The sequence below is a fragment of the Terrapene carolina genome, unplaced genomic scaffold (genome assembly GCF_002925995.2).
Source record: "Terrapene carolina triunguis isolate 2854851 unplaced genomic scaffold, T_m_triunguis-2.0 Scaffold141, whole genome shotgun sequence".
Classification (NCBI taxonomy): Eukaryota; Metazoa; Chordata; order Testudines; family Emydidae; genus Terrapene; species Terrapene triunguis.
The window spans coordinates 7,454,870-7,470,596 of NW_020664492.1; the positions used below are offsets into that span (position 1 = coordinate 7,454,870).

At 39.8% G+C, this 15,727-nt stretch overlaps 1 protein-coding gene across 1 annotated transcript in view; it reads left to right on the top strand.

The window, feature by feature from the left end:
* The window catches only part of LOC112112190 (protein furry homolog), a 278,522-nt gene that overhangs the window by 191,120 nt on the left and 71,675 nt on the right, over positions 1 to 15,727 (top strand). The window contains exons 38-42 of the mRNA XM_029911983.1: positions 484 to 682; positions 3,564 to 3,685; positions 5,836 to 6,023; positions 12,164 to 12,258; positions 14,329 to 14,936. Coding sequence (XP_029767843.1) covers positions 484 to 682; positions 3,564 to 3,685; positions 5,836 to 6,023; positions 12,164 to 12,258; positions 14,329 to 14,936 — 1,212 coding nt within the window. The remainder of the gene's footprint in view (positions 1 to 483; positions 683 to 3,563; positions 3,686 to 5,835; positions 6,024 to 12,163; positions 12,259 to 14,328; positions 14,937 to 15,727) is intronic.

Genomic DNA, 15,727 nt, shown 5'->3' on the forward strand with positions numbered 1-15,727 from the left:
GGATGAATGAAGAAAATATCACCTACTTCACTCTGTTTTATGAATTTAAGACCCCATCTTACATTTTTTGCAAACCTTATTCAACATCAGACCAGCCTGGATTAATGAATTAGACTTTTGCCTAGGTTTAGCCTGATTGTAGACATATTTTAACATTATTTAAATGTAATACAGTTTACAAAAAGATGTTACTTCTGAATGTGACCTGTGAAACATTTATTCTACAGATACGATACCTATAGTGCAGAAATTTTTTGACTTTTGTATTAGTAATTTTTTTATTGCATTCTGAAGATTTGAAAGTGTAATGTCACCAGTTTTTCACTCTTGCTATAGGTTTTTGCATTTTGCTTATATTTTCTGCTTCCAAGTGAAAGTTTTCAGCAGCTTACTGTTTAAAAGAGGTGTTTGTCCTATTCTTTCATCTGAAATGCTGACGTAAGTGGTGCATTCCATCTTTATCTTCTCCTCTGCTGCTTCCAGGTGGTTTTGACTTTCTACGGGAGTACCAGTCATCACCAGTGCCAGATTCTGGTTTAAGCTCCAGCTCTACCTCCTCAAGTATCAGTCTAGGAGGCAGCAGTGGAAATCTCCCACAGATTACCCAAGAGGTGGAGGATATGGACACAGCTCCTGAAACAGATGAAAAGGCAAACAAATTAATTGAATTTCTGACTACCAGGTAATCCAAGATAAGGAGAGGTTACTATCCTATAATATTATGCTGATGACAGAACTCATGAAATAGGACAATTTTATTGCTATAAAGGAGACAGCAGTTGTGAGGGGCCACAGTGAGCCTAGCTTTAATTACTGAATAGGGCTGGCACATCCTAGGCTTGTTCTGTTGAAAAATTTAGGGCCTGATTCTCATTTACATTAAGACCCCTTTACACTGTCCCGGCAAAGTGTCTGGAAGCCTAAGTCTAGCCAGTTGAAGAGCAGCTACAGAGTGACTTTGCATTTTATTTTTCCATCCAGAAGTGTAGTTCTTAACTGACAGCAAAAGAAGAGCTGGTATTAAGTGCAGAAAGGATTTAAGTGACATGTAATCATTATAAACTGGCAAAATCCAGTGTAATACGTGATTTTGTTAGGTCTTAAAACTCATTTTATTTAACTTTGTTAATTTTCTAAACTGATAATATTACTGTCTACTTGGTGGACTTATATTGGAAACGATGTTTCTTTCTCACATCTTACCTGATTTTTTTAAAAGGAAATAGTTTTGGAAAGTCTTTCCAATCACAGTTAACCAGTATTTTACCAAGGAAAACATCCAATTCATTACAGCATAAGCAAAGGCTTTTTGGTGTATTAGTCCTCTGGTGGGGCTTTTTGATATTTGCACTTAGCATTTTGAATAAGTAACAAATCTAGCACAGACAGTTGTCTTTTCAATATCAGGCAAATTCTCTCTTTCAACCTATTTTTCTTCTCCGTGCTTAGTTGTTGACAATTCCACTGACTTTTTTTAACCTTGAGAAGTCAGGAGATAGGCAAGAAGAATAAGAACAAAAATCCTGTTCAGCCACACACCATGTACTGTGCATCCAATTAATTAAATTCAGGACTTGTGTTGCTAAGAAATTTACACCCAAGGGGTTGCAGCCAGGAGTAAGACCTCAGGGACAATGTTGGCAACATCTTTTGAATTCTTTAATATCCACACTATGCAGATCCGATATGACTGGAGCTACAGAGGGAGCATTGCAGGGCTGGGTCAGAGGCTGTTTATGAATTTTTACTTGGTAGTCCTTCAGTTCCCTACATACTCCTCCTCCTGGGGATTAATCATGGCCCTGGCACAAGTTTGTAGGAGCAGCTGGGTGGGGTTTGTTCACACCCTCCTGGGCTAGAATACAGCCCAAGTTAACACTGTTCGTGCAGCATTAACACATACCCCTGTTTGCACAGAAGGTGATTGGCCCAGAGTTGAACCCAATAGTTGTCCTAGGCACACTTGAGAAGTCTACTTTTGCAAAACACTCACCATGCCTAAGAGCCTTGTCTACACATAAAAGCTGTACCATTATTATCATACCAGAATATTTAAAACAGTACAACGTCCCTAGGGTGGATACAGTTACACTGTTGTAAATGTGTTTATACTGGTGTTTAGAGAGACAAGGTGGGTGAGGTAATATCTTCAGAGACCTGAGGAAGAGATCTGTGTAAGCTCAAAAGCTTGTTTCTCTCCTGACAGAAGTTAGTCCAATAAAAGATATTACCTCACCCACCTTGTCTCTCTAATATCCTGGGACCGACATAGCTACAATAACACAGCATACTTATATAGGTATAGCTTACTCATGTATACCACACTCGGGACTGTACCACTTTAACTATTTTGGTAATAAATCACATCCCTAACCAAAATAGCTGTACTAGTATAAAAGCTCTGTGTAGGCCAGGCTTAATGGTAAAATCCTGAAATCCCGATTGATGCAAAACTCCTATTGACTTTAATGGAAATTTTGTCTGCATCAGGACAAAAGCCTGAAATCCTAGGTTTGCCTTACAAATTCTTGCAAATTCCCATTACCCAAATTATTTGCAACCACTACACTGCATTTTTAGTTTTATTTGTGTTTGATACATAGCATTGTTCAACCTGACACAGTAGATGCATTAAGTAATGCTGTGTAATTATGTCATGTAATAAGATTTTCTTCAAGTTGTAATATAAATTGAACTTTACCAATCAAACATCTGATTAAATCAAGTTATGTACTCAATAGTAAATGTGCTTTTAAACAGAAAATTATTCCTTATTTTGATACTTATTATTTATTTGTATTATGGTAGTGCATAGGGACCCCAGTCGTAGACCAGGATCCCAACATATTAAGTGCTGGACATAGTCAGAACAAAAAGATGGTCCCTTCACCAAGTAATTTACAAGCTAAACATAAAACAAGATAGCGAGTTCGAGCTTTCATCAATCTCTGTGTCTGTATCTGTCAGTTTCACAACTCATGCTGAGTAGGCCTTCAGCAAGAGTTGTAGCCATCAAGATTAACACCACTAAGCCTTCTCTACACTAAGGAATTTACCCCCAAAAATGCCCACTATTTATCACCAGTAGGAGCCTTAATGTAGTTCAGGTTCTTGTGGATAAACCTTTTTTAAAAAATCTCTTTTCAGCAGTACTAAAAACACCAGAAGCTACCTGAGCATTGTCTATACTATGGTTCCCATAGTGGTAGATAGCACCAGTGGGGTTTTATTTTATTTTATTTTATTTTATTTTTTGTAAAATTCCCCAGTGTAAAAGATGGCCTTACATTTAGAAAAAGGAAAGCAGAGCAGTGCCCTGAAATGATCAGTCATTTATAACGTTATGCCAGTACTACATTTTGAATTGGAAATCTTTGTAAAGTTGAAGTGTAGTAGTAGTTGTATTGTTCATAGATTTATGTTCAATCACATGTTTTCCAGCAAATTGTTCTGCCTGTCTCCTTTTGAATGTACAGTATAATAATTTTTAAAATTACTTAAATTTATTTCAACTGCTTCAAAGAAATACTTACACATTTTGCTACATTTTTCTTCTCTTTAAGGGCATTTGGTCCACTCTGGTGCCATGAAGATATCACACCCAAGAACCAGAATACAAAGAGTGCTGATCAACTTACTAATTTTCTGAGACATGTTGTATCTGTATTTAAAGATTCCAAGTCAGGTACTGAAAGTTTTTTTCCATGATTGTACCGTAGTTAAAACCCTCGTCTAGTGGACAAGTCCCTAGTGTTTGCTTAGAGAACTTGCCTTTTAATGCCAGTTTCTTTGCTCCTCAATGGCTGCTACAGGAGCTTGCTTGTGCAACAGTGCCCTCTGTTTTGTGAAAGTAATAATTTCATAATGATTCGTTTTTCTTTGTTCTTTCTGACAGTATTTTATGTGCGAGGGTTAAAAGTTTTAAAGCAATTTTGTTTTCATAACTTGTTTCAAGTTATTCTTTTCATATAATCTGATTACACTATGTGACTTTAATTGGATTCAAATATGTTTGGTGCAAATAAATACTTTCGAATTAATTTTAAATAACTTTGTTTCCTTTTGTAGGAATTTAAAGATCATATTCTTTTAATGCTCTTGTCATTTCATTTTATTATATTCCTGAAGAGATTACTACAGATTGCTCCATTTGATCAGTGAAAAGTATATATTCTTCTTTAGTTTATTTAGCCCACAGTAAACTTTTATCCTGTGATCTTTTTTTCATTAGATCCATATGCTGAAGCATTGGGTGTCCTATGTAGGACATATATCATATTACGTACTTGCTAGAAAAATACCATCTTAGATGGTTTTAGCATGCACTCACAGTACAATCAATTCTTCTAAACCATCACTGATGGTTGATTTTGACTGTTCTATTTGATAAAAAAGGGAAAAACTCCACCTCTTATTTGTAAAATAGACTGGAGATATTAAGCAATCTTCTCAACAAGCAAAATGTTCTTTGTTCATTTAATTTGACAATTATAGTTTATTTTTAATTATTTATTATGGGATTTCATAGTAAACTAGTAATACTAAATAGTATTTTGAAAAGTAATGAAAACTCACTTGTTATTAGTAGAGCAGAGAGCAACATAGTGTGCAATTAGAACCTGAACCAAACCCCACTGAAGTTAATGGAAAGACTCCTGATTTCCAGTGAGCTTTGGACCAGGCCCTAAGGCCCCAATTCAGTAAAGTACTTAGGCATGTGCTTAACTGCTTTCCCTAATCAGGGCTACAGTACTTGCATTTAGCAAGGTATTTATATAGCATATTTATATAGAATTTTACATCTTCCAGGCACAGTATGAACATTAACTAGCTAATCCTCACAGCAACCCTATGAAGGAGATAAGAACTGATATTCCCATTTTACAGCTGAAAATATTGAAATTATTATTATTGTTGTTGTTATTTATGTTACTGTAGTGCCTTGGAGTCCAAGTCATGGACCAGGACCCCATTTCGCTAGGTGCTATACAAACACAGAACAAAAAAACAGTTCCTTTCCCAAGGAGCTTACAAGTTAGGTGATTTGCCATGGCCACACACTGAGTCAGTGGCCACAATTAGAATGTGTTCATTACTAAAGCTGTTTGGAAATGCTCATTTGTTGAAAGCAAAATGTTTTTGCGGAAACATGTTGCCTTTGAGAAAAATTTATAGAAAAAACCCCCCTGAGAAAAAGCATTTCACTAAGGAAAGTTTTGACCTTTTTGGAATGGAATGTTTCAATTTTCTCTTTCAAAACAACCTTCCCCCCCCCCCAATTTTTTGTATGATGAAATATAATATAAAGTGAAAAAGTAAAAATTGAAATTAATCATTTAGATTTTGTCAAAATGAAACATTTCAATTGATCCCAAATTATTTTTTTTTCCAGAATTTCAATTCATGGGAAATTTTGAAATCTTTTGGTTTTGTTTTGTTCTGGAATGGAAGAAATTTTGAAATCACACAACTACAAGTTCCCATGCAGCTCTACTCACTACAACTAGACCATGCTGCCCTTTGTTTTTAATTCAGTGCAGATTTTATTTCTTAATGTTAAGGTATCAGGTTAAATGCAGTATACTGTCTTTACCTGGTAGACTACTACCAATTTTATATACTGTATTGTCCAGTAATAAGAATTGTTCACTTATTTGTAAAGAAGGTTCTAGTGGTTCTTTCATAAATTAATATACCTTAAAAATGGCCAAAACTTTTTGAAATGCTAGGGAATTGGTCCGCTAAAGGTTTCAACTGTAAAGTAACTTTTTCTCATGCAGTAAAATCTGCTTTGTTAGATTTTAAACATCAACATACTATTCTTTTGCTGCTTAGGTTTTCATTTGGAGCAGCATCTGAGTGAAGTTGCTTTACAAACGGCTCTTGCAAGCTCTTCAAGACATTATGCAGGTCGATCTTTCCAGATATTCAGGGCGTTAAAGCAACCTCTTTCTGCACATGCATTGTCTGACCTTCTGTCAAGATTGGTGGAAGTTATAGGAGAACATGGAGATGAGATTCAGGTACACATGTTTGACAATGCTGTATTCCTGACAATGTTTCACAATTCTGCATATGTTCAGTATCGTTTGTTTCATTTTACTGTAAAGGGTGAAATAAACTTGGAAACTATAATGCAAGTGAGAATGTGACCTTAGAAAAGAAAAACTGTTCTCATCACAATTTCAAAATTACAAAAATGCTGTCAAAGTCGTGATCTAACTGTTATAATCTGAGCCCTGAAAAATAAGTCTAATTTGTTTCAAAATGTATCACCCCATTGTGAGATTTTAAAAATTTTAAACAGCGAACTGTAGTGGGGTTCACAGAAACAGCACTTTCAGCTTCCGCTGCTGCCTTTACAAAAGCAGTTAAATTGCAAACACTGGGTCAAATTCCATTCTCCTTTACTGAGCAATATTCAACATTAAAGCAATTAGGAATGTTACTTGATTAAGGTCTGCAGGTTTTGACCCACTGGATGGGTTGGTGGGAGTATTTATATTTGCCATATGATAAAAGATGAAATCATTAAGCTTTTTAATCTAAGTAAAGAGTACTATGAGCTATGGAGAGTAAAAATAAAATTAAAAACAAACTGCTTTGGCCCTCGCTTTTTAAGAAAAATAAATTAACAGTAGAAAGAACATATTGTTTTAGCAAGCTCACACCATTACAATGCAGCTGTTCTGTTTGAAAACAAACCATGATGTAGTGTTTCTTAACCTGAGAGGCAGACTCGACAAGGGTAGTAGTAGTCAAGTAGTAATAGATATGGGAAAGCTGCATGACCCTGAATCTGCCCTGCTCCCTGCTGCAAAAGTCTCTTCTGGCTGCAGGTAGGGTTGCCAGGTGTCCGGTTTTCAACCAGAGTGCCCAGTCGAAAAGGGACCCTGGCTGCTCTGGTCAGCACCACTGACCAGGCCACTAAAAGTCCAGTCAACAGTGCAACGGGGCTAAGGCAGGATCCCTGCCTGTCCTGGCTCCCAGAAGCAGCTGGCATGTCTGGCTCCTAGGCGCAGGGGCGGCCAGGCAGCTCCGTGTGCTGCCCCTGCCTCAAGCGCCGGCTCTACAGCTCCCACGGCCGTGAACTACAGCCAATGAGAGTTGTGGGGGCGGCACATGAAGGTATGGGCAGTGTGCAGAGCCCCCAGCCTCTCCACCTAGGAACCAGACATGTTGGCTGCTTCTAGGAGCCATCTGAGGTAAGCACCACCCAGCCAGAGCGCGCACCCCGAGCCCCCCTCCAGCATTCCAACCCCCTGTCCCAGCCCTGAGCCCCCTGCCGCACCCAAACTCCCTCTCAGAGCACACACCCCTCACCCCCTCACAAATCCCAAACTCCTGCCCCCTCTGGCCCCCAGACTTCCTCCCGGAGCCTGCACCCCATACCTCCTCTCACACCCCAACCTCCTGCCCCAGCCCTGGGCCCCCTCCCGCACTCCAAATCCTTGGCCCCAGCCCGGAGCCCCCTCCTGCACCCCAAACCCCTCATCCCCAGCCCCACTCCAGAGCCCGCAACCCTAGCTGGAGCCCTTACCCCTCCAACACCCCAACCCTCTGCCCCAGCCCAGTGAAAGTGAGTGAGGATGGGGAGAGTGAGCGATGGAGGGAGGGTGGAATGGAGTGAGTAGGCGTGGGACCTTGGGGCAGGGGGGCAGGGCAAGAGTGCTCGGTTTTGTGCAATTAGAAAGTTGGCAACCCTAGCAGCAGGCAAAGTGGCATGGGAGCATTTTGTTACTCTTCTCCACCAGAAATAAATCGGGCTGCAAGAATACTCATATATAGGTCTGGAGGCTGCTAGCTAAGAGTCTCTTCTCTGTGCCAACCAGCCCATCCAGGAGAAAACCATGCAGACTGGCACCATGGAACCACTCATGGATATATGCCACCACCCCTTCGAGCAGCATGCATTCTTCTAGTGAGTGGAAGATAAGAGAGAAAAATGAAAGATGAAGCAAACACCAAGGAAAGAAATGAAAAGGAATAAAAATAGATTAATAAATTAATAGATTTTAAGAACAGATGGGACCACTATGATCATCTAGTCTGACCTCCTGCATAAAATAAGTCATAGGACTTCCCTGAATAAATAACTGCTTCAAGTCCAATAGCAGTGGTTGAACTAGAGCATATCTTTTAGAAACACATCCATTCTTGATGTAAATTTTCCAGTAATGGGGAATCCATCACACACCTTGGTAAATTATTCCAATGGTTAATTAACCTCCCTGTTAAAAATGTGCACCTTATTTCCAGTGTGAATTTGTCTAGCGTCAACTTTCAGTCACTGGATCTTGTTATACCTTTGTCTGCTAGATTGAAGAGCTCTCTATTATCAAATTTCTGTTCCCTGTGTAAGTACTTATAGACTATGGTCAAGTCACCCCTTAACCTTCTCTTTGCAAAGATAAAAAGATTGACCTCCTTGAGTCTTTCACTGTAGGGCATGTTTTCCAATATCTGATCATTCTCACGGCTCTTCTCTGAACCCTCTCCAATTTATCAACATTCTTCTTGAATTGTGGACAGCAGAACTGGACACAGTGTTCCAGTAGCAGTCTCACCAGGGCCAAATACAGAGGTAATATAACTCTCTACTCCTACTTAATATTCCTCTGTTTATACAGCCAAGGATCACTTTTGGCCACAGCATCATACTGGGTGCTTGTGTTTAGCTGATTATCCACAATGACTCCGAAGTCTTTTTCACAGTCACTGCTTCCCAGAATAGAGTTCCTCCTCCTGTAATCATAGCCTAGATTTTGCATTTGGGGTATGGAAAGCATATTGCTTGCTTGTATCCAGCATACCACACAGTCAGATCACTTTGTATCAGCGACCTGTGTAACAGTTTCAGGGTAACTGCATCTATATTGCCCCTTCATGGTCCCTCGAGGGCACCCACTTAAAGTTTCCAGCTCCCAGCCATCACCTCTCTTGGGTGGAGATGTTGTATTAATAAATACAATAGAGAGCTGCATCTCTCTCCCTCCTGACCAGGGTTTTAAGACTGCACAGCTCACTGTCTTACATTGCGATATGCCCAGCAAGCCAGTCTTGCTAAAGGCCAGTGCCTGGGCTTTTCTTTCTGTCCAAGGACCATGGACAGTGTATTGCCAGCAGTTACAAGATACCACAAAACTCTTTCTAAGCAAGCAAAAGCATTACAGAGAAAACATATAAAACAATAAAAGTTACTATGCTAAAAACTTACCAGAGATCACCCATCAGTCTTACGGGGCTCTTGTAGGCCAAATTCTTTCCAATCCTTCCACAAGGGCTGGGTCTCTTGGGCAGAAGATCCTGTGTGTTTGCTGGATCAGAAAGAGGGCCCTGACTCAGTTTAAACACAGCCTTTTTAAGCCAAAACCCCATTCTTCGTTTTCCTAGTCTCTGGAAACCAAGTGTGAACCAGTATATGCGAACCTCCCCAGAGTCTGCTACCTTTCCGGAGGTGTTTACAGTGTGAGTGATTCACCTTAATTCCCCTGTTTTAATTCCTGGAGGAGCTGTGGTAACCTTCCCCCTTGGAGTAGAACATAATCACAATCCATGTCCCACAGTGATATTTATACTTAATACAATATGTTCCCCTATAGATACTGCATGAAGTTGCAATATCTGTCAGAAACAGTCCTCTTCATTATTTAACACTGCCACAATCTTTGTGTAATCTGCACATTTTATCAGTAATGAGTTTGTTTTCTTCTAGCTCTTTGATAAAAATGTTAAATACTGTAGGGCCATGAACCGATCCTTGTGAGACCCTAATAGAAACACACCAGCTAGACGATTCCCCATTTACAGTTCCATTTGTGAGACCTGTCAGTTAGCCAGTTTTTAATTCATTTAATGTGTGCCATGTTGAATTAGTATTGTTCTAGTTTCTTAATCAAAATGTCATGCAGTACCATACTCAAATGCCTTACAAAAAATTAACACCATTACCTTTATCAATCAAATTTATAATCTCACCAAAAAAAACCTCAATTAGTTTTACAAGATCTATTTTCTATAAACCCATGTCGATTGGCATTAATTATACTATCCTCCTTTAATTCTTTATAAGAGTCCCATATCAGCCATTCCATTATTTTGCCCATGATTGATGTCAGAATGATAGCTTTTAATTACCCAGGTCAATCCCTTTACCCTTTTTAAATATTAGCGTAACATTAACTTTTTTCCAGTCCTCTGAAACTTCCCCAGTATTCCAAGACCTCTTGAAAATCAACATTAACAGGCCACAGAGCTCCGTGGCCAGCTTTCTTAACATTCTGAGATGAAAATTATCCATACCTGCTGATTTTAAAATGTCTGTCTCTATTAGCTGCTATTTTAATATCCTCCTTACTTACAGTTGGAATGGAAAGTATTTCATCATCATTTGATACAACTACATCATCTGGCTTTTTCCCAAACATAGAACAGAAATATTTACTGAACAGTTTTGCCCTTTCTGCATTATTATAGACCATTATACCATCTTCATCTATTAATGGACCAATACCAGAGTTTGGATTCCTTTTGTTATAATATACTTTTTCTTCTAGTCCTTAGCTCTGTTGTCCATTGGTTTCTCCTGTGTCCATTTGCTTTCCTTATCAATATTCTACCATTCCCACCTTCTAGCTTATATTCATTCATATCAACTTTCCCTTTTTTCCATTTTCCCCCCCTATAAGTCAGGCTGGTCCTTTAACCAGTGTAGCCTTCTTTCTCAATTGTGGGATTGTGGCTTTTTGTGCTTCTAGTAAAATGTTCTTAAATAGTTCCCATTTATCATTCACTTATTTTCTGTTTGAATTCTTTCTCACGTCTGATTTGACTCATGATTGTTTTTATCTTTGCTAAATTGGTTCTTTAAAAGCAACAAGAATATATATTACTGGTTGGGGCTTTATTTTGCTTACCTATGAAAAATGTAATCAAGTCAGGGTCACTTGAACCTAACCAGCCACTGATTTTTAGTTCTGTGATTATTTCACCTGTCATTATCAGTTCTACTACAGAATTCCTCTCTGCAGAATGCAATTCTTTTTGCGTTAGCAGATTGTTATATGTAATTTTTAGAAATACCAATGATGTTTTATTACTGGCAGCATGAGACCTCCAGCATATGTCACTCAGACTGAAGTCCTCCATGATTATGCAACATTTTTTTCCCTACACCTTACATCGGGGTGGGCAAACTATGGCCCAGGGGCTGCATCCAGCCCTTCAGACATTTTAATCCGGCTCTCGAGCTCCTGACGGGGAGTGGGGTCCGGGCTTGCCCTGCTCCGCACGTGCTGGGGCTCCGCACGGCTCCCGGAAGCAGCAGCATGTCCCCTCTCCGGCTCCTATGCATAGGGGCAGCCAGAGGGCTCTGCATGCTGCCCTTGCCCCAAGTGCCGCCCCTGCAGCTCCCAGTGGCCAGGAACTGTGAGCATTCATGGCCTGCCATACAATTTCCATACCCAGATGTGGCCCTCGGGCCAAAAAGTTTGCCCACCCCTGCCTTATATAGATAGGTGTTTAAGGAGCCTGTTCTCTACTGTGGTTTGGTTGTTGTAGCTGACACCATTGTTGTATCCCATCTTGTACTTTATCTGCTAGAGCATAGCAACAAAATCAAAACCAACAAACCCTTACCCTGACCTAAATGCCCCCCTTTATTGATGGAGCAGTAGTTTGGTCTCTATGGCTGTTCAATCTGTGACTTCTCTCCTGAGGTTTCTACAACCATAGCATTCTTGTTAGTGTTATTTTTATAATCTTGACACTATTCACTTACATTAGGAAATGGACTGAGATCACCAACATATTCCACATAGATCATCAAATAGCCTCAAGGTGACAATAATATTCTGTCACAACTGCCTCTGCAGAATTTGAACCAGTGACATGGAGGCAAAAGGCTCAGTATCCTATTGTCCATCATCCCCTGACAAGATCACTGGTCTCCTTAAGTATACTCTCTCCTTCACAGATCATTCAGGGAGACAGAAAATAAAATCTGCATTAATGTTTTAATATGCAATGTAATGGCTCTGGATTTTTTTACTATGATTAGTGTTGTGTTCTGTTTTCAATAAGATGCTTCAGTACAGAATGGTTTCTGTTACTGACTTACTGGTGATTGTTTTTGCTAAAATGGCTGACTGTATGTATTTGACAGGGTTATGTAATGGAAGCACTACTTACCTTGGAGGCTACAGTGGATAATCTGTCTGATTGTTTGAAGAACAGTGATCTCTTGACCGTATTATCTCGGTAAGAGTCTGTTCCCTTAATCACATAATCTTTTCCCATATAAATCTTATGAAGCAATACAATGTTCTGCGATCTGAATTTCATAAAATGGTTTTGATATAACTGATCTTGCTCAAAATAAATTTACAGAACGAGCCTAAGAGTGCATCTGAGCCCAATTTGGCAACTATTGAAATAAATATTGATAAACTTGTGGCGCCTCCTAGCCTGTTATAGATTTTCTTTCTTCCTTTCAGCCGTCTACAGTACATTTAACGTCCTCTTTAAACAAATAACATTAGGATTCCACATTCTGCTTTTGTATCTAACTTAGTCTTGAAAAGATGTATAGGAAACAATATTTACTTTGCTTAGAACATTGCAATGGGGGTTCAGATCACTCCCTGCTGTGAGAAAACTCATGGTTCCCCTAATTAAATATTTCCCAAATCACTGCATGAATGGGCAGGATTTGTCCCCTTTGTGGAACAAATAGGGGATTCTGTCTTCAGAACTTAGGTATCCCAAGGGGTCCTCAGGAGGCCCAATGCCTCTGCACTTGCTTTATGTTTCCACTTCCTTGACAACCTCCATAAGCAGATGTCTGTGAAGCCTCCTATGAAAAGGGGTTCCACAATATGAAAAAAAGCCACACAGATTTCCTTTCAGGTTTGAGGATGTCCAACAGTATGCACCCCCTGCTCTTGTTCTCACCCCCAGCCCTTCTCAGCTGTGCATCCTTGAACTCACAAGGAGCCCTCCAAGGTTGAGAGGATGGCAAGCCTTCCTCTTTCTAAAGCACAACCAGTGACAGATCTGTGCACCAAGGGGAGGCTAATGTCTGTCTGTGATGTCAGTTAGCAATAGTAGGAGCTGGGTGTGCCCCTGGAGGGATCTCCTTAAATTCTAAAGCTTTTCAGGCATCATTAAAATTTGTGGGTAAAATTCCAAGGGTGGTGCTGTTACAATATATTATAGTCTTTTATATTCCAAACCAAGGGCCACATGTTCCTCTTGACTACACAGTTCAGAAGGGAGCAAAATGAAACAGAAATGCCCCTAAATTGTGGAAGGAAGGGGATAACACCATTCTCCTTCCTGCCCCTAGTGACTGTGTAAGCCCCTCTGCGAGAATACCATAGAGTAGGGGTTCTGCGGTTTTGTAAGTAGAGCATTTCAGAGGTGAGACTGGAGGGAGCTGGGAAGTAGCTGTTCTGTACAGCAAGCTTCCCTTGGAACTGTAAATTGTTAGGTTATAAGCTTTTTGGAACAGAGACTGGGTCTCACTGTTGTCTTTGAACAATACCTAAACACTGTGGGTGCTATTAGAATATAAATAGTTAATAAGGGCTGCATGGAATTCCAAGTGGTAATCCATGTGGCAGTTGTAACTCTTTGAAACTCTAGCTAAGTCTCCAGTGTGCCTCACTGAAAGGAGGCTAGGGTAGCACCATGGAACCTAAGGGAACAGTACTTCTAAGGGGAGCCCTGATAGCTCCATGACAGCCCTCTGTAGGGATAATGCAACATCTCTAAGGTTCTGCTTACCAACCATTGGTTTGGCTGCATACATTCACCCATGGTGACCAATACTACTCCCTCCACAGGGTCAATTTGCCAGTAATTCCACAAGTGTGACTTATGCCAAATAACTCCTGCAGCGGGTCCAGTGGATAGGGTACTGAGATTCAGGAGACCTGAGTGCTAATCCCAGCACTACCACTGACCCAGAGCATGACCTTCTGCAAGTCACTTCACCCCTCGTTTGCCCTTCCCCCTACATTCTTCCTTGTCTATTTAGATTGTAAACTCTTCAGGGCAAAGTCTGTTTCTTACTCTGTATTTGTGCAGTGCCTATCACAATATGGCCCTGTTCTCAGTTGGGGTCTCTAGGTAATATAAATAATAATGGAGAAATCTGTGGGAGGGTAAAACAGATAGCATGGTGTTTGTTTACTTTTTTTTTACTGTTTATTTATCTTTTGATAAATTCTCGGTTTACTTCCTTTTTATTTGTATTAATTTATTTTCTACATTTCTGCTTTGTGATATAATAAAATCCCATTTATTTTATTTTATTTTTTTGCTTAGTTCATCATCACCAGACTTAACATCAAGCACTAAACTGACTGCAAATCGGAAGAGTACGGGCCAACTGAACGTGAATCCTGGGGCTGTAAGTGGTAACACAGCCACTGCTGAACGAAGCAGACACCAGAGAAGCTTTTCTGTACCCAAAAAGTTTGGTGTTGTGGACAGATCCTCAGATCCACCACGCAGTGCCACACTAGATAGAATTCAGGCATGCACCCAGCAAGGCCTGTCCTCTAAAACCAGGAGCTCATCCTCTCTAAAAGACAGCCTCACTGATCCTTCTAATATTAATAATCCAACCAACCTGTTGGCCACCATCTTCTGGGTTGCTGTAGCTTTGATGGAATCTGATTTTGAATTTGAGTATCTAATGGCTTTACGATTGTTGAATAAACTACTAGCTTATTTGCCACTGGATAAAGTTGAAAATAGGGAGAAGTTAGAAAAGTTACAAGGACAGCTAAAGTGGTCAGATTTCTTGGGGCTGCAACAGCTGTTGCTAAAAGGATTCACTTCTCTTACCACCACTGACCTCACGTTACAGCTCTTCAGTTTGCTGACACCAGTGTCACGAGTATCCATGGTGGATTCCTCTCAAATTATAGGTAAAGACCATTTTTTCTGTCGTTCACATTTTGATTATGAAATTCTTTTTAAGTTTGTTTGATATGAAAACCTCACTATGCTCCTTAAAAATACCTATTCACCTTATGGAATATAAATTTATTTTTGTGTGTACAAATTGTAATACATTTTTAAATGAATGCATAAAGAAACAACTAAAAGGAAATTCTTTTGCTATTACTATTATTTATTATTTGTAATATCATAGCACCTCAGCACCCCAGTCATGGACCAAGACTCCTGTGTGCTAGGCGCTGTACAAACAAAGAACAAAAAGACAGCCCCTACCCCAAAGAGCTTGCAATCTAAATATAAGACAAGAGACAACAGATGGATACAGACAGACAGGGGTAGTACAAGGAAACAATGAGATAGTTTTGATCAGCATGATAGTCTGAGGTCTCAGCACACCTATTCAATATCAGGGGAGCAGGAAAGATGTCATTTTTGTACAGGAATATTCTTTCACATTTCATTTCTAGTTATAGAACCTAGCAGGGCCTATGAAGTTTTCTCAGTATTTCTATAATAAAGCCTCAAGTTCTTTTTTCTTGGGCTGGGGAGGGGCTGCTATATTCAGAGGAATGAGAATCCTCACTACTCAAGGTCTGAAACCAGAATATTTTATCCAAACACCCCCATACTTTGGGAAGAACTGTGTGGCTTAGATCTGAATTTTGCATCTCCACTAGCTTTATACCAATTCAGAATTCCCCTCACTTGGGGAATTCTCAGGTGGCCAGTTGCAGCCATCTTACTCCCACCCCTCCCT